This window comes from Theropithecus gelada, chromosome 8, assembly GCF_003255815.1.
Source record: "Theropithecus gelada isolate Dixy chromosome 8, Tgel_1.0, whole genome shotgun sequence".
Lineage (NCBI taxonomy): Eukaryota > Metazoa > Chordata > Mammalia > Primates > Cercopithecidae > Theropithecus > Theropithecus gelada.
In genome coordinates, this window is record NC_037676.1 from 80,930,575 (window position 1) to 80,950,447 (window position 19,873).

Here is a 19,873-nt window from a genome sequence, read left to right on the forward strand (position 1 = left end):
ACTAGCCGGGCGAGGTGGCGGGCGCCTGTAGTCCCAGCTACTCGGGAGGCTGAGGCAGGAGAATGGCGTGAACCCGGGAGGCAGAGCTTGAAGTGAGCTGAGATCCGGCCACTGCACTCCAGCCTGGGTGACAGAGCCAGACTCCGTCTCAAAAAAAAAAAAAAAAAAAAAATACAAGACTTCCACAAAGAAAAAAAAATACTACTGAAAGATAAAAATGAACTGTTTTTCAAATGGAAATATATCCCATATTCTTGTATCGGTAGGTTCAACTTAATAAAGATTTTAAGTTTCTCAACTTGTTTATAAATGTGATTCTTAATTTTTAAAAATTATACAAGTTGATTCAAAAGTTTACCTGGAAAAATTTATGTACATGAATAACTAGGAAAATATTTAAAAAGCTTAATAAAATATTACCCTATCAGATATTAAAATACATTGTCTCAATATTCAAGAAAATACTGGTGCTAACACTGGATAATCAGAACCGTGGAACAGAAGAGAAAGTTCAGAAATGCGCCCAAATTCAGAAAGGAATTTAGTGTATTATACAGGTGTTATTTCAATTCTGTTGGTGGAGGGAAGCAGGGAGGGGAGAGCCACTAAAGGACAGGAAAAGTTCATAGCCATGTAAAAAAAAAAAAAAAGCAAAATGTGATTCAATTTGTCACTCCACACATAGCAGGATAAATTCCACATGAATAAAAGATTTAAGAAATTTTAATTGATCCTGGAAGTTGTAGACTTCCAGTAAACATGGGAAAATTTTATTTTTTCTTGATGTGAGGTTGCACCTGGCTAATGCAGATCCAGAGGCCATAAAAGATTAGTAAATTAAACTGTAATTAAAAAATAAGTATACATAGTAAAAAATGATCCATAGACAAGGTCAAAAGACAGATTGTTGATGGGAGGGAAGGAATAGTTTCCTATAAAAAATTACTTGAAATTATTACATTAAAGGCCAGTAACTCAATGAGTAAGTTGATGAGGAATATAAATAGTCCACAGTAAAGGCAATACATTAAATGATTCTTAACAATTTAAAAAGGTGCCCAGTCTCAATCATTATAAGAGAAAATCCAATTAAATACAGAAAGTAAGGATTATTTTTCATGTTTCTAATTGATTCAAAAGACAAATGATAGATAATATACTCTGTTAGCGGATCTATGGGAAAACAGGGAAATACACTGTCTTAGTCTCGTTTCTGTTGCTGTAATAGAATACCACAAACAGGGTAATTTGTAAAGAAAATAAGTGTATCTCTCACAGTTCTAGAGGTTGGGAAGTCTAGGAGCATAGTGCTGGCATCTGGCAAGGGCCTTCTTGCTGCATAATCCCATGATGGAAGGGCAGGTGTGCCTGTGAAACAGAGAAAATGGGGGCCAAACTCACTCTTTTATCAGGAACTCACACCCTCAATAACTAATCTGCTACTGGGGTAATGGCATTAATCCATCATGAGGGCAGAATCTTAATGACTTAATCACCTTTCAGATGTCCCCACTTTGTAATACTGTTATAATATTAATTACATTTTAACATGAGTTTTGGAGGGAACATTCAACCACAGCAACAGTCTTAGTGGCAGGATAAATGGATGTAACACCTACAGAAGGCATTTTAGCAGTGTCTTTTGCAATGAGAACTGCATTAAGAAATTGAATATAAAATTGCAATGTAGTTGCATAAAGTTTCTCTTTAAAATTATAAATTTGAGAAGGATATCATTTAAGGACTCCTGATAAGAGAACATTTAAAATGATATGGCATTATCTGATATTTTATTTCAATATACTAAAAAGATACTGTTTGTTTATGTATTTATTTATTTATAGCCAGAACCACCAAAGAAACCATCTAATTGGAGAAGAAAACATGAAGAATTCATTGCTACAATAAGAGCAGCTAAAGGCCTTGATCAGGCCCTCAAAGAGGGTGGCAAACTTCCTCCTCCTCCTCCACCTTCTTACGATCCTGGTATATGGAATATTGTTGACAGAAATGTTCATGTGGGAAGAAAATAATGATAGAGTTTTTATGAATTTTAACTTGTTAAGCTTAACTTATAATCATGGAGTTTTATGAAGCATAATCTTTAAATGATTTGGTGTAAAACAGTGGTGGTAATCTAGTCATGTAGGCTTATAAAGACATTAATTTGGAACACGGAAGTGTATTATGTTTTTATTTTAATACTTTTATTTAAGCATAAGGCATTATATCATTTAAAAATTATTATGGTAACTATTACATGTGAGCATTACAGCAAATATTTTAACCATGCTCACTGCGAATTGAAATGTAGTCATTCAGTAGGAGTCATATAATTTTGTTGCCTGGTTCCTTGGTATCTTCTCATCTGGGATTGATAAAAAAAAAATCGTAACTTTCCTAAAATGTATAATTCATGTGGCTCGACTACATTTATGCCTTAAATTTGTATATTGTTAATTTTTTTTCATTGAGCATGTAAAAGTTGCTTGATTCGTTGTTACTAAAAGCAAAGCAAGATTTTTGCAACCCTGTATGAGATACTGAGATACCAGAGCCCCCGGTGGCCTAATGGATAAGGCATTGGCCTCCTTAACGCTTGGGCTTTGAGATGCTGAGATACCGAAAGACTTAAAGTGACAAAGGTGACACTTTGACATTTGTTATTAGAGCAGCCTAAAGAGGTTGTTAATGTAACAGGGTAGCCACATTAATATTATGTTAGTACTCTAGATCGGGATTTATTTTCTAACAAAGAGAAAGTTCTTTAGCAAATCTAGATATGATCGTTTTTGACATTTTACTATAGAGGAGAGATATGGTATATTTACAGATATAATAAATATCTTAGATTTTATATGCCATAAGGTTTCTGTTGCAACAAATAAACTATAGACAAATATATAAATGAATGAGCATGGCTGTGTTTCTGTAAAACTTCATTTACAAAGACAGGCTCCACGCAGGCTGGATTTGGCCCGTGGGCCATACTTTGTGAAACCCTGTTCTAGAGTATTAATAATTAACTTATATGAATGAATGTTTCTGGTATGCTTCAACTGATCCTGGGTCTCTTTTAATACTACCTTTATTTTCTTCATGAACTTGAGTTTTCTCTGTGCTTTGAAGATATTTAGATATTGTGTCTTACTCTACATAGCTACATTTCTCATGTCTAATATAAGAGAGTGAGAGGGTACCAGTTCTTCAGGATCATTTGGGCTTTAGAAGTTTTTTTAATCTTTTGGGCCTGACAAAAACAACTTATTTCTTTGTTATGAGAGGTTTAAGACCTACTCCAGTAGTAAGCAGGACAAATTTTTGAGCTGCAGATGAATATAAATTGTAAAGGGCAAACTCTCTATCAAAAAGTAAACCTGTTAAAATAAATTATAAACCTGTTAAGATTCTTTTTTGACACTACTAAATTTTTACATTTATTCCCAGTGTCTCATTTAGTTATTTTACAATGCTACAAAATATGGTTCTGGAATAATTTCAAAAGAAGTCTGATTTACAGTATGTTTTGCATTTTGGGAAGATATTTTATCTTGGAAACATTTGCTGTTTCTTAAATTTGAATTATGTCAGTGAGATATATTTTAATCACTTCTTCCATCTGTTGAGACTTTTAAGAGAAAATAGCACTTTAAAGATAAGTAAACTATTTCTTGACAGTTTTCCATTAGATGAAATAAAAAATTTTAATAGATGAGCCTATATTTTAAAATGTATTTTAATGTCACATATTATTACTTGCTAACTAATCTGCTGTATAAAATATATATCCATTATAAATGAAAACATAAAGGCAAAAAAGAAATAATGTTTTTCCTCTGCTTACTCTTTTGTACTAAGGATTTATCTTTTGTTCTTTTTCCTTCACACATTTGATTCAAAGCTAGGAGAAAATTGGAATTCATGTACCAGCAGACTTTTTTTTTAAGTCTTTACTGAGTTTAGACAAGTCAAACTGGGTAGTTATAAGGATATGGGAGTTTTTCTTATCAGACATTATTACTTATATTTTTTGAATGACTCTGCATAGAAACGTAAGATTTTTTAATGTCCGTTTCAAGTACTATGCTGTTAATCTGTTTCTGTTTTTATCTGTTATAGATTATATTCAGTGTCCATATTGTCAGAGGAGATTCAATGAAAATGCAGCTGATAGACATATAAATTTCTGTAAAGAACAGGCAGCACGTATTAGTAATAAAGGCAAATTTTCTACAGATACCAAAGGAAAACCAGCTTCTCGGACACAGGTGATAAGTTCAGTTTTAATAATGGCTATAAATGAGAAAATAGCTCATTGACTTTCATAGATTATTGTTTATGCTTTTCATGACATTAGACTATATTTTTCTCACCTGCTTTTATATATATAGTTATATATATAGTTTTATATATCTATAACAGTTGTATGCTTTTAGCTCTTATATCTGTAAATCATTTCAAGCTAATTGTGTATAGTGTGAAGTAAGGGGCAATTGTTCCTTTTTTTCTGTGTGGATATTCTATTGTCTTAGCACGTTTTATATATATATATATAAAATATATAAAAAGCTATATATGTATACATGTTTTTAGATTGAGTGAAAGAGCTTATTATATATTCTTGGTCTTTTCTCAGATGTGTATTAAGAATATTTTCTCCCATCCTGTGACATGGCTTTTCATTTTCTTAAGGATGTCTTTTGAAGAGCAAAAATTTTAAAATGTGATTAAGTCCAATTTATTAATTCTTTATGATTTATGCTGCTTATGTTGTATCAAAGAAATCTTTGCCTATACTAGGGTTGCAAAGATTTTTCTCCCATGTCTTCTATAAGTTTTATGTTTTTAACTCTTACATCTATAAATCATTTCAGGCTAGTATTTGTGTATAGTGTGAAGTAAGGGGCAGGTTTTCCTTTTGTTTTCTATGTGGATATTCTATTGTTTTAGCACAATTTGTTTAAAGGACTTTCTTTTCCCTGATGAATTACCGAGACACCTTGGTTGGAAATCAGTTGAATATAAACGTATGGGTGTATTTCAGGACATGCTGTTCTGTTCCATTGATTTATATCCCTGTCCTTTAGTCAATACCACATTCTCACTATACTGAATAGTGAACCTTAATAAGTCTTAAAATCAAGTCGTCTAAATTTTCCTACTTGAATTCCTTTTAAAGTTTTCTTTGGCAAGCCGGGTGCAGTGGCTCACGCCTGTAATCCCAGCACTTTGGGAGGCCGAGGTGGGCAGATCACGATGTCAGGAGATCAAGACCATCCTGGCTAACATGGTGAAACCCCATCTCTAATAAAAATACAAAAAATTAGCCGGGCATGGTGGCGGGCACCTGTAGTCCCAGCTGAGGGAGGCTGAGGTGGGAGAATGGCGTGAACCCAGGAGGATGAGCTTGCAGTGAGCCTAGATCGCACCACTGCACTCCAGCCTGGACGACAGAGCAAGATTCTGTCTCAAAAAAAAAAAAAAAAATTATCTTTGGCTATTCTTGATTTATGCTTATATATACATTTATAATTGACTAGTCCACATCTACAAAAAATGACTTCTAGCGTTTGACTGAGATTATATTAAATTCATAAATCAATTTGAGGAGAATTGGCATTTTAACAATATTGAATTGTTCAGTTCATGAACCTGTTATATTTTCTGATCATTTAGGTTTCATTTTAGCAGTGTTTTGTAGTTTATGTTATATAGGTCATACACATATTTTGTTAGATTTTTCCAAGTATATCATGTATATGGATGATCTTGTAAATAGAATTTTATTTTATTTCATTTTTAGTTGTTTTTTGCTTGTTTAGAAAAACTGGATTTTTGTATATTAATCTTATACCCTGCTATTTTGCTAAATTCATTTACTAATAATAGTCTTCTTGTAGATTTCTTAGGACTTTTCTGTATATACAGTCATGTCACCTGTAAATAAGGACAGTTTTATTTTCTTCCCTCCAACCTTTTGGCTTTTATTTCTTTTTTGTGATTTACTACATGGGCTAGACTAATGTTGAATAGAGGTGATGAGAGTGGACCTCCTTGCCTTGTTTTTTTGTTCTTAGGTGAAAAGCATTGTTTTTCATCATTGTGTATGATGTTCCATCAATTACTGAGGGAAATATGTTAAAATTATGATGTTTTTTACATTTCTCTTTAGTTTTGCCTGCTTTTGATTCAAAATTTTGAATTTCTCTTATTGTTTGCATATACACTTATAAATTGTGATGTCTTCCCCGTTTATTGACCCTTTTATCATTATGAAGTGTTCCTTTTTGTCTGTGGCAATATTCATTGTGTTGCAGTATGTTTCATGTGATAAGAATATAGCCATTTTAGCATAATTATGCTCACTTCTTTTCTCTCTGTTCCTTAACTTATGTGTGTGTTTTTGCCTTGCTATAAATGGTTTTTATATTTCTTTTTTAAAAATCAAATCTAGTAACTTCATCTTGTTGGTCAAATTGCCTGTCATTTACATTTGATGCAATTATTGATTTGGTTATGTTTAGGTCTGCCATCTGTTTTCTCTTTTTGTAATTTTTATAAAAATTCATCATTTATTTTCCCTTTTGTATTCATAAGATTTCATTTTCTTTATTGGCTTTCTAGCTATAACTCTTTGCAGTTTTTAAAAGTGATTGCTCTAGGAATAAAAAATGCATCTTTGACTTACCCATATCTATGGATATTTTTATTTACCTCTGACCGGTTAGTGCTATTGTTTCACATATGTAACTCTAGACATTATAAGCCTATCAGTACTCTTGATTTGTATTGTTATACTTACTGCTTTATTATATATATTTATTGAAATTATAAATTTGCAGATTATAGTTGTATATATTATGGGGTACAAAGTGATATTATGATTCATGAATTCAATGTGGAATGATGAAATCAAGCTAATTAACATACTGTCACCTCAAGTACTTACCATTTTTTGTGGTAAGAACATTTGAAAATGTTTTCTCTTTGCAATTTTGAAAGGTATGATATATTATCATTTAGTGTATTCACCATACTATGCAGTATATCTCAAAATAAAGACCACAACAAAAACTTACGCCTTTGACCATCATCTTCTCCTTATTCTTTCCCCCCTTTCCCCCTCATTCTAGCCTCTGGTAACTACCATTCAGTTCTTTGCTGCTTAGAGTTCCATTGTTTTAGATTCTACATGTAAGTGAGGACATGTGGTATTAATATGCCTGTGCCTGGCTTAATTTCTCCAATTCCAATCCCTATAGTTCAGTCTTATTTTTATTATTATTATTTAATCTTTAACTACTAAATCTGCCACCTGTGTTCATTTGCAGTTAGTTTCTGTTGACTTGACATTTTTGCTAATATGGATCATGTTTTCTGTTTCTTTGCTAGTAATGTTTGGTTGAAAACTAGACATGACATGATAGGTAATATATATCAATTTCTGTTTTGTTTTTTTTGCAGTGTTTTTACTTTCTTTCCTTTTTTAGGCGGGGAGCAGTAAGGTCTAAGTGTAGGTGGTTAAATCCAGGGTGTACAGTGTAGGTTTTCCAGTGGTTTCCAGTCATCTGTTTTGTTGTAACTGCTATCTGTAGGATGGTTATATAGGCACTTCACTCCTCCAACATTGAGCTTGTAATTTGTTATTGTGTTTTTAATTTCTTGCAGTTGGCTGACTATTTTTCTAATTTCCTATTTTTTTATAGTTTGTAATTTTCTATTAATATATTCATAGTTGTCTCCTATTTCTTTAAATGTAGTACTCATAATTGTTGTAATGTATGTCTGATAATTATAGTAGTATCCGGTGACCTGTATGGATATGTTCCTTGTTTTTTTTTCTCATTCAGGTTCCTTATATCCTTATTTCCCTGATTATTATTGACCTTTGCTGCTTGTTACAAGTGAAAAATTACTCATGATTATCGTTCATGTCTTCTTCCAGAGAAGATGTGTGCTTATTCCTTTTAGGTATCTATGAGTATTATCAGTCTGGAAACATTTGAAAACAAATTATTGACTTAGTTTGCTTGACCAGTCTAATAAGGCAAATTTATACAGCAAATCCGTGTGATGTTCAGGTCGTTATTACAATCCCACATGGTTTGGCCTGGAAATTTCTTCTTTTCCTCTCATTTGACATTCAATGCTTTTACAATGATTTCTTATTCTTTCCTGAACATTTTTAGTTGTTAGTTGAAAGGTTGGTCTAAATAGTAAATTCTACCATTTTGTCAGAAATGGATGTCCTGCAGGTTCTTTAGACTTTTTCCAATTTCATTAGTCATTAGTCTTTGTATAAATATTTTTGTAAGGAAATGTATGAGATTTGTGAGCAGCATAAAAACACAAAATAATAATTACCAAATAATAATGAATGAAAGAAATATGTTTAATATAATTGTATAAAATGATTTCATTCTCGTCATCATTAAAATAGATTTATATAAAATTATTGGTTGATAGAGTCATTCTGAAAGTCTTCATAATAACACACAAAACTGTTGATTGATAGAGTCATTCTGAAAGTCTTTATATACCAGTAGACTTTCAGCTTGATGTTGTAGGATAGACAGAATATAGCTCAGAAAGGAAGGAGTCAGATTATCTAGGTCAGGGAAACAGCAAGATACCGAGGGAGAGGTGAATAATGTTTTATACAAGTGGTATTCGGAAAGGAAACTAACCTGACTAGTTCTTGTTGAAAGTAATGGGAAATATTATAGGATATAGATAAGGTTGTTCTAGCTTCTGAGTATCTCAGAAAAGTCAACAATAAAATATAGTAAAATAGTGGGAAGTCTTATATAGAGAGGAGAAAAGCAAAACATTTTTTGGAGACATGTTCTGCCTAAGTATTTGTAAGCCATTAAGTTGTTAATAATTTCTATTATAAACATAAACATCTTTAGTCTCCATTATGTAATGCTACCAGAAACCTTTCTGCCTGTGTCCTGCCTAAAGACTTGACCTCTCAATATGTAATAGGCCACATCAGCGCACTTTGTTTATGCTAATCATTTTGCTCTTTGTTGATTGTTTGCACAATTTGAATGGGTCAACAGTCCTGTTTCCTAATCTGATTTTATAAACTCTGTTTTTATAGACATACCTCTCATAGTTTGACAAATCTTTGTTAGATCTTTTTTTTTCCCCCTATTGCTATAATTTTAAGTTTTTTTCTAATGTGTCTTTCTCTCTCCCTATTTATATAGTGGCCCAGAAGCCCTTTTAAACTAGAAGCACCTCTAAGATTTAAAAAAATCAGTATCATTATATGGTTCATCTCCCAAAGTCTCATAGACATTTGTTAATTTTGAAAGACATTTACTGAAGGTTTCGGTTTTCTGTTTTTCAGATGCTGGCATAATAGTGCAAAATGTGCATGCTACTTTTTTAGTGTGATCCTTTATCAAGATGTAACTTTTTAAAAATTCACATGCAGAGTTAGAAGGATATAATGTTTGACTTAAAAATTGATTTTAGCTAGCTATTTTTGGTAGTAGTGCATCTTAAATTTTATATTGATTATTGGTTATAAAATATGATTTTATTTTTGAAAATGATGTTTAAAACCAATTTTTCACATGAAATCTTGAACCGTATTGGGCTAAATTCCAAGCACATATGCAAGTATGATTTTCACCTTATGGTTGAAGCATTGGGCTAGAACCAGCATGAGTGTAAATTCCTGCTCTGTTGTGAAGTTGGGGCATAACCCTGGGCAAGTTCATTTCTTGCTATTGAAGCAGGTGACCAGTAAAATACATTTATAGTCAGGTAACTGAGCAAAATTTGGCTCAAAAAGACAAAGTAAAATAAAATTAATAAAGATATCTCTTTAGACAAGTAGAGAAATATAAAAATCCAAGATAAGCTGAAATATCTTATGTCAATCCATACTCCATTAATTTAAGGTGGTCTGGTGAGGATAGTGACGCCAGAATTAGCTCTTTCTCTTCATATCGGGGAAATCCATAAGACAGCTATTGTAAAACTTGTTCAGGTAATAGGTCATCTTATGATTTTTATCAGTAGGAAATATGGCTGAATTATATGTATGGAATATAAAACCACATCCAGGAACACGTAAAAATCTTAACCTTTAGAGCTGCACCACGAAGTGAGCATCACCAGCTGTTTCTAAGTTTTTCTACTAATGTTTGGTGATTACAATATTAACTTTGAGGAAGTATTTTCCATTAGACCTTTTTTTCTTTTTCCTGTGAACTGGAAAAGTTGCTGTTAGTTTGTTTTAGCAGTGGAACATCTGAGAGGGAGTCTATTTTAGAAAACTTTCGAGGTGACATATTTTAATCTATACTTCCTCAGTTTGTATAATTCAGTAGCTAATAAAAAGACTGTTCATTTAAGGGAATGTGAGCTATTTCTTTCCAATTTTTTTTTTACTGTGGTATAATACATGTAGCAGAAACTTTACCATCTTAATCATTTTTGAGAGTACAATTCAGTGTATACTTACAAGTGTATTAATACATTAATGATGTGCAACCATCATCACCATTCATCTCCATAACTCTTTCCATCTTATAAGACCGAAATCCTAAATCCAAAGAATGTTAAGTTTTGAACCACTAGTTTACAATCCATAATCAAAAAGTGATGTTGATTAAAAAATTTTTTTTCATTATTTTAGTATAAACCACCCGCACTTAAAAAGTCAAATTCTCCTGGAACTGCATCATCAGGATCTTCACGATTACCGCAGCCAAGTGGCACTGGCAAAACTGTTGTAGGTAATGATAGCCGTAAAGCAACTTGATTTGTTTTTAAAACCATGTTGGCAGAGCAGGAAATAAAGATAGTGGTCTATTCTGGAGTATTAAGATAGATTTATAATTAAGAAGAGATGTGGAGGATAAGTAATTATTTCTGAAAATAAAATAACTTTGAGTAGTTTCTACTTTTAACTTTTTTTTTTTTTTTTTTTTTTTGAGACAGGGTCTTGCTCTGTCGCCCAGGCTGGAGTGCAGTGGTGCAATGTCGGCTCACTGCAACCTCCGCTTCCCAGGTTCGAGTGATTCTCCTGCCTTAGCCTCCTGAGTAGTTAGGACTATAGGTGGATGCCACCATGCCCACCTAATTTTTTCTATTTTTAATAGAGATGGAGTTTCACCAAGTTAGCCAGGGTAGTCTCAATCTCCTGAACTTGTGATCCCCCAACCTCAGCTTCCCAAAGTGCTGAGATTACTGGCGTGAGCCACCGCGGTGCCTGGCCATTTATTTTGTTGTTTTTTCAGCTTAAATGTTTGCCCCAGATGTTGTTATTGATGTATCATCTGTTTAGAATAGTCAGCCCAGTACTTTCTTGATTCTTTGATCCAGAATTTTCCTCTCATTTTACACTAGCTCTTCATAGCTTTCTGAACTTGGCAGTTGTTCTTAGTAGACAAATACTTAATAGTTAGAAGAAGATATGGACCACTGATATGTACCTTTATTTATATATAAATTATAAGAAAGAAATTTAGAAATTAGAATTGAAGGATGCTGTATATTGTCCCCTGGAAATGCCATTTAAAAAATGTCTTCAATGAAAATTTGATTTATAGTTACAAAGATTATTATGAAATCATTGTTTTCTTTGTTAGATGCTCTGTTTTATGTAACTTTTTTTTAGAGTATTGTTAAAAATAATGCTTTTTTATTATAAGGTGTGCCTTCAGGCAAAGTGTCTTCAAGTAGCAGCTCTTTGGGAAACAAACTTCAGACCTTATCTCCCTCTCATAAAGGGATAGCAGCCCCTCATGCAGGGTAAGTCTACATTGGATATAATTATTAGTGGTATATCATTAAATGATACTAAAGTTTTATTATGTTTTGATAATTGCTTTTTCATTAATCTTCATTTCCAAAGTTCATTTGTCTTTTAACATTTTTCTGGTCAGGAGCACACTCACTGCTGTTGAGTATCTAAATTTGTATAACCATTTTAGAAAATAATCTGGTATTAAAAGCCTTAGAAATCATAACTTAAATTGAATAATTTTACTTCTGGGAATTTAGTCTAAGGAAATAAATTGAAATGTTGAAGATTTTTATACTAACTATAATTTACTAAGCACTATGTATCAGGCACTGTGCTAGACATTTTGCATATATTTTTGTTAAAACCACTTCATAATCAAGAGATAAGATCAGAGAAGCTCAGTTTGCTCAAAGCCACATAGCTGTTAAAGTTAGAAGCAGTATATAAATTGGGATCTCTTTGACTGTAAACATTAGACTCTTTTCACGTTTTTATTATAATGTTAAGAATAAATCACCAAAATGTCTAGCTTTGTTTGAATAGTAAATTATGAAAATCTATAAAGGGATATTTTGCAACTATAGTATGTATATACATTTTAATAAGGTGATTCTGTTAAGAGAAAAGTGTTAGCTACTAAACTCTATGTATAGTATGATAGAAACAGTGGGGTGATTCTTTTAATTTAATGCTTTTTTATATTTTTCTACAGTTATATTTACATGGCTTTTAATGAAGTATATAAACTTTCAATAGTTATGGGAAAAATTGTAACAGTGGAGATATTAATATAAGGCCATATATTTTTAGAAATTTACCTATTTTGTATTTTGATATATCAGAAAATTAAGGGATTGCTCCTGGACCATTAAAATGAAGGTGTATGTCTATATCTTTACATATACTGGTACAGTTGATTAATGAAATACAGCACACATTATTTTCTTTTTTTAATTTTAACTTTTAAGTTCAGGGATACAAGTGCAGGTTTGTTACATAGGTAAACTTGTGTCATAGGGGGTTTGTTGTATGGATTATTTCATCATCCAGGTATTAAGCCTAGTACCCATCAGTTATTTTTCCTGATCCTCTCTCTCCTCTTACCCTCCACCCTCCAAAAGGCTCCAGTATGTGTTGTTCCCCTCTATGTGTCCATGTAGTCTCATAATTTAGCTTCCACTTATAAGTGAGAACATGCAGTATTTGGTTTTCTGTTCCTGTGTTAGTTTCCTCAGGAAAATGGCCTCCAGCTCCATTCATGTCCCTTCAAAGGACATGATCTAATTCCTTTTTATGGCTTCATAGTATTCCATGGTGTTTATGTACCACATTTTCTTTATCCAGTATATCATTGATGGACATTTAGGTTAATTCCCTGTCTTCAGTATTATGAATAGTGCAGCAGTGAACATATGTGTGTGTCTTTATAATAGAATTATATATGTTCCTTTGGGCATATACTCAGTAATGGGATTACTGGGGCAAATGGTAGTTCTGTCTTTAGGTCTTTGAGGAATTGCCACACTGTCTTTCACAGTGGCTGAAGTAATTTACATTCCCATCAACAATGTATAAGCATTCCTTTTTCTCCACAACCTCACCAGCATCTGTTATTTTTTGTCTTTTTAACAGCAGCCATTCTGACTACTGTGAGATAATACCTCATTGTGGTTTTGATTTGCATTTCTCTAGTGATCAGTGATGTTGAGCTTTTTTCATATGACTGTTGACTGCATGTATGTCTTCTTTTGAAAAGTGTCTGTTCATGTCCGTTGTCCACTTTTTAATGGGATTGTTTGTTTTTTTTCTTGTAAGTTTCTTTTTTTCTTGTAAGTTTGCTTTTTTTCTTGTAAGTTTGTTTAACTTTGTAAGCTTGTTTGTTAAATTATAGATGCTGGATATTAGACCTTTGTTGGATGCATAATTTGCAAAAATTTTCTCCCATTCTGTAGGTTTTCTGTTTACTCTGTTGATAGTTTCTTTTGCTGTGCAAAAACTCTTTAGTTTAATTACAGCCCATTTGTCCATTTGTGTTTTGTTGCAATTGCTTTTGGCATCTTCATTATAAAATCTTTGCTGCTGCCTATGCCCTGAATGGTATTGACTAGGTTGTCTTCCAGGGTGTTTATAGTTTTGGGTTTTACATTAGTCTTTAATCCATCTTGTGTTAATTTCTGTATATGGTGGAAGGAAGGGATCCAGTTTCAGTCTTCTGCATATTGCTAGCCAATTATCTCAGCACCTTTTATTAAATAGGGAATCCTTTTTCCATTGCTTATTTTTGTCAGATTTGTCAAATATCAGATAGTAGTAGGTGTGTGGTCTTACTTCTGGACTCACTATTCTGTTCCACTGGTCTGTGTTCCAGTACCATGCTGTTTTGGTTACTGTAGCCCTGTAGTATAGCTTGAAGTCAGGCAGCATGATGCCTCCAGCATTGTTCTTTTTGCTTAGAATTGCCTTGGTTAGTTTGACTCATTTTTTGTTCTATATTGATGTTGAAATAGTTTTCTCTGGTTCTGTGAAGAATGTCACTGATAGTTTAATGGGAATAGCATTGAATCTAGAAATTGCTTTAGGCAGTATCGCCATTTTAATGATATTGATTCTCCCTATCCATGAGCATGGAATATTTTTTCATTTATTTGTGTCATCTTTAATTTCTTTGAGCATTGGCTTGTAGTCCTCCTTGTATAGATCTTTCACCTCCCCAGTTACCTGTATTCTTAGGTATTTTATTCTTTTTGTGGCAGTTGTGAATGGGAGATTGTTCCTGATTTGGCTTGCTGCTTAACTGTTGTTAGTGTATAGGAATGCTAGTGATTGTTGCACATTGATTTTGAATCCTGAGACTTTGCTAAAATTGCTTATCAGGTTAAGAAGCTTTTGGGCTGATACAATGGGGTTTTCTAGATATAGGATCATGTCATCTGCCAGCAGGGATAGTTTGACTTCCTCTCTTCCTATTTGGAAGCCCCTTTATTTCTTTCTCTTGCCTGATTGCACTGGCCAGAATTTCCAATACTATGTTGAATAGGAGTGATGAGAGAGGGCATCTTTGTCTTGTGCAAGTTTTCGAGGGGGAATGCTTCCAGCTTTTGCCCATTCAGTATGATGTTGGCTGTGGTTTCATCATAAATGGCTCTTATTATTTTGAGGTATGTTCCTGCAATACCTAGTTTATTGAGAGTTTTTAACATGAAGGGATGTTGAATTTTATTGAAAACCTTTTCTTTATCTATTAAGATAATCATTTGGTTTTTGTCTTTAGTTCTGTGGTGATGAATAGCATTTATTGATTTGCATATGCAGAATCAACTTTGCATCCCAGGGGTGAAGACTACTTGATCCTGGTGGATAAGCTTTTTGATGTGCTGCTGGATTTGATTTGCTAGTATTTTGTTGAGGATTTTTGCATTGATGTTTATCAAGGTTATTGACCTGAAGTTTCCTTTTTTTGTTGTATCTCTGCCAGTTTTGGTATCAGGGTGATGCTGGCCTCATAGAATGAGCTAGAGTCGAGTCCCTCCTCAATTTTTTGGAATAGTATCAGTAGGAATTGTACCAGTTCTTTGTACATCTAGTAGAATTCAGCTGTGAATCCATCTGGTCCTGGGCTTTTTTTTTTTAAGTTGGTAGGCTATTTATTACTGCCTCAGTTTCAGAACTCATTATTTGTCTGTTCAGGGATTCAGTTTCTTCCTGGTTCTTGGGAGGGTGTATGTGTCCAGGAATTTATCCATTTCTTCTAGATTTTCTAGTTTATGTGTATTGAGCTGTTCATAATATTCTCTGATGACTTGTATTTCTATGGGGTCAAGTGGTAATATCCCTCTTGTCATTTCTGATTGTGTTTATTTGAATACTCTCTATTTTCTTCTTTTTAGTGTAACTAGCAGCCTATATTTTATGAATTTTTTAAAAAAACAGCTCCTAGATTTGTTGATTTTTTGAATGGTTTTTTATGTATCTTCTTCAGTTTAGCTCTGATTTTAACTGTTCCTTGTCTTCTGCTAGCTTTGGGATTTGTTTGTTCTTGATTTTCTAGTACTTTTAGTTGTGATCTTAGGTTGTTAACTGGAGATCTTTCTAACTTTTGATGTGGACATTTAGTCCTATAAATTTCCCTCTTCACAGTGCCTTAGCTGTGCTCTAGAGATTCTGGTATGTTGTTTCTTTGTACTCTCTAGTTTCAAAGAACTTCCCAATTTCTGCCTTAATTTCATTATTTATCCAAAAATCATTCAGGAGGTTATTCAGTTTCTATGTAGTTGTATGGTTTTGAGTTAATTTCTTAATCTTGATTTCTAATTTAATTGTTCTGTGGTTTGAGATAATATTTGTTATAATTTCAGTTCTTTTGCTTTTACTGAGGATGTTTTACATCCAATTATTTGATCACTTTTATTTTATTTTATTTTTGAGATGGAGTTTCACTATGTCACCCAGGCTATAGTGCCATGGCATGGTCTTGGCTCACTGCAACCTCTGCCTCCTGGGTTCAAGCGATTCTTCTGCCTCAGCCTCTTGACCAGCTGGGATTACAGGGATGTGCCATCACACCTGGCTAATTTTTGTATTTTTAGTAGAGATGAGGTTTCCCCATGTTGGCCAGGCCAGTCTTGAAGCCCTAACCTCAGGTCATCTGCCTGTATCGGCCTCCCAAAGTGTTAGAATTACTGGCGTGAGCCACCGCACCAGGCCCATGTGATCAATTTTAGAGTATGTGCCAGATGGTGATGAGAACACTGTATTCTATTATTTTGGGGTACAGAGTTCTATAAATATCTATCAGGTCCGTTTGATCCAGTGCTGAGTTCATATCCTAAATATATATTTGTTAATTTTCTGTCTTGATAATCTGTCTAATATTGTCAGTGAGGTGTTAAAGTCTCTCACTATCATTGTGTAAGAGTCTTAAGTCTCATTGAAGGTCTCTAAGAACTTGGTTTATGAATCTGAGTACTCCTGTGTTGGGTGCATTTGTATTTAGGATAGTTAACTTTGGTTGTCAAATTGAACCCTTTACCATTATGTAATACCCTTCTTTTTGTTGGTGTAAAGTCTGTTTTGTCAGAAATTAGGATTACAACTCCTGCTTTTTTCTGTTTTCCATTTGCTTGGTAAATTTTTCTCCATCCCTTTATTTTGATCCCATGTGTGTCACTGCATGTGAGATGGGTCTCTTGAAGACAGCATGCCAATGGGTCGTGGTTCTTTATCAGACTTGCCACTCTGTGTCTTTTAATTGTGTCATTTAGCCCATTTACATTTAAGATTAGTATTGATGTGTGTGGGATTTGATCCTGTCATAATGATGCTAGCTGGTTATTTTGCAGACTTGTTTATGTAATTAAGTTTTATAGTATTACTGGTCTGTGTACTTCGTTGTGTTTTTGTGGTGGCTTGTAATTGTCTTTTATTTCCATATTTAGTGCTTCCTTAAGGAGCTCTTGTAAGGCAGGTCTGATGGTAACAAATTCCCACAGCATTTGCTGGTCTGAAAAAGATTTTATTTCTCCTTCACTTATGAAGCTTAGTGTGACCTGATATGAAATTTTGAGTTGGAATTTCTTTTTTTTAAGAATGTTAGCCGGGTGTGGTGGCTCATCCCTGTAATCCCAGCACTTTGGGAGACCGAGGTGAGCGGATCACCTGAGGTCAGGAGTTCGAGACCAGCCAGACCAATGTGGTGAAACCCTGTCTTTATTTAAAAAAAACAAAACAAAACTTAGCCAGGTGTGGTTTTGCATGCCTGTAGTCCCAGCTACTTGGGAGGCTGAGGCAAGAGAATTGCTCAAACCCAGGGGGCAGAGGTTGTAGTGAGCTGAGATCGTGCCATTGCACTCCAGCCTGGGCGACAGAGTGAGACTCCATCTCAAAAAAAAAAAAAAAAAGAAATGTTAAATATTGGTTCCCAATATCTTCTGGCTTGTAGGGTTTCCACTGAGAGGTCTGCTGTTAGTCTGATGGACTTTCCTGTGTAGGTGACCTGGCCTTTCTCTCTAGCTGCCTTTAACACTTCTTCTTTCATTTCAGTCTTGGAGAATCTGATGATTATGTGTCTTGTGGATGATCATCTCATGAGTATCTTACTGGGGTTCTCTGCATTTCCTGAATTTGAATGTAGGCCTGTCTAGCTAGGTTAGGAAAGTTCTCATGGATGACATCCTGAAATATGTTTTTCAAATTGGTACCATTCTCCTCATCTCTTTCGGATATACCAGTCAGTCATAGATTTGGTCTCTTTATATAATGTCATACTTCTTGGAGCTTTTGTTCATTCCTTTTCATTCTTTTTTTCTCTATTGTCAGCATGTCTTATTTCAGAAAGCCAGTCTTCAAGCTCTGAGATTCCTTCTTTGCTTGGTCGCTTCTGCTATTAATACTTGTGATTCCATTATGAAATTCTTGTAGTGTGTTTTTCATCTCTATCAGGTTTGTTATGTTCTTCTCTATATTGGCTGTTTCATCTGCCTACCCCTGCAATGTTTTATCATGATTTTTAGCTTCCTTTCATTGGATTACAATGTATTGCTTTAGCTCAATGAACTTCGTTCCTGTCCATATCCTGAATTCTGCTTGTTTCATTTCAGCTGTCTCAGCCTCAGCCAGATTGTGAACCCCTGTTGGAGAGGTGATGTGGTCACTTGGAGGAAAAGAGGGCACTCTGGCTCTTTGAGTTTTCAGCATTCTTGTGCTGATTCTTTCTCATCTTTGTGAGCTTACCTAACTTGAGTCTTTGAGGTCGCTTACCTTCGGATGGGTTTGTTTTTTTGAACAAGTCTGGCCACTTTTCCGCAGGGCTGCTTGTATATACTAGGTGTCCACTCCAGTCAGTAGTCACCCTGGATTTTTCAGTAGCTGGAGGTATCACCAGAGAAGGCTGTAAATCAGCCAAGGTAGTGGCCTGCCCCTCCTCCTGGGAGCTTCGTTTTAGGGAGACCTCAAACCTCTGTCAGCCGTAGAACACCTGTGGGTGTGGTTGGAGACTCCAGTTGGGAGGCTCCACCTGGTGATGAGGAATGGGATTGGGAGCCTGCTTAAAAAAGCAGTCTGACCACATTTTCATGGGACCACCGTGGTGTGCTGGGGTACCACTTCCACCCATGGGTCAGCATGGGCTCTCCAAACTCCAAAGACTGGAACTACTGAGTTGCCCAAACAGCAAAGATGGTGGCCTGCATGCCCTATGGGAGTTCTATCCCAGGGACTCTGCAAATCTCTGTAGGCCAGAGAACACCAGCAGGGCTGCCGGAGGTCCCAGTTGGGAGGTTCTTTCCAGTGAGGAGGGGCAGTACTGGGGACCTACTTAAAGAAGCAGTGTGGCCACAATTTGCTAGAGCAGCTGTGCTGTGCAGGGGTACCACTTTCGTCCTGGTTGGCTTTGGCTCTCCAAAGCCTGCTGGTTGGAATGGCTAAGTCACCCAAACAGCAGTGATGGCAGCCTACCCCTCCCTCTGGGAGCTCTGTCCCAGGGAATTTTCAAATCTCTGTGGGCCGGAAAATACCAGCAGGGATGGCTGGAGGTCCCGGTTGTGAGGTCCTGCCCAGTGAGAAGGAACGGATTGGGAACTGGCTTAACCAGCAGTCTGACCACATTTTGGTAAAGCAGTTGTACTCTGCTGGGGGATCCTCTGTGCCCCTACTTGGTTTGTACTCTACACCGCCTGCAGAACAGCTGAGTTACCCAAACAGCAAAGATGGCAGCCCGTCCTTTCCCCTAGGAGTTCCATTCCAGGTAGACTCAAAACTGCTACTAGTGGCTGGCTGGAATTCCAAGCCAGTAGGTCTTATCCTGTGAGGTGTTATGAAAGTGAGACCTGCAGACCATCCCTACTTGGTCCCCTTGATTCAGCCTTTTTCTTAAGGATATGTACGGGGGTCTAACATCCTGCTTTGCTGGAGTTGCAGTTACTTTTGCTGGGAAGTTTGGAGTTCCTGGGTCTTCGCATGTGCCTGAGCAGCTGCTTTGCCAAGATTCCCCATATCTGTATGTCAGACTGAAGGCCCTAATGGAGTGGCTTCACGGAAGTGTGGTTTCCCAGGATCACACGTTCACTCACCGCTTCCTGGGCCAGGGAGGTTCCCCTTGCTCTGTGT

At 35.1% G+C, this 19,873-nt stretch overlaps 1 protein-coding gene across 3 annotated transcripts in view; it reads left to right on the forward strand.

The window, feature by feature from the left end:
* The window catches only part of ZC2HC1A (zinc finger C2HC-type containing 1A), a 53,658-nt gene that overhangs the window by 18,615 nt on the left and 15,170 nt on the right, over nt 1–19,873 (forward strand). For 2 of the 3 annotated variants that reach the window (XM_025394816.1, XM_025394818.1), the window contains exons 4-7: nt 1,845–1,986; nt 4,120–4,280; nt 10,658–10,757; nt 11,676–11,775. In XM_025394816.1, coding sequence (XP_025250601.1) covers nt 1,845–1,986; nt 4,120–4,280; nt 10,658–10,757; nt 11,676–11,775 — 503 coding nt within the window. The remainder of the gene's footprint in view (nt 1–1,844; nt 1,987–4,119; nt 4,281–10,657; nt 10,758–11,675; nt 11,776–19,873) is intronic. The other variant, XM_025394817.1, reaches the window with a different exon arrangement.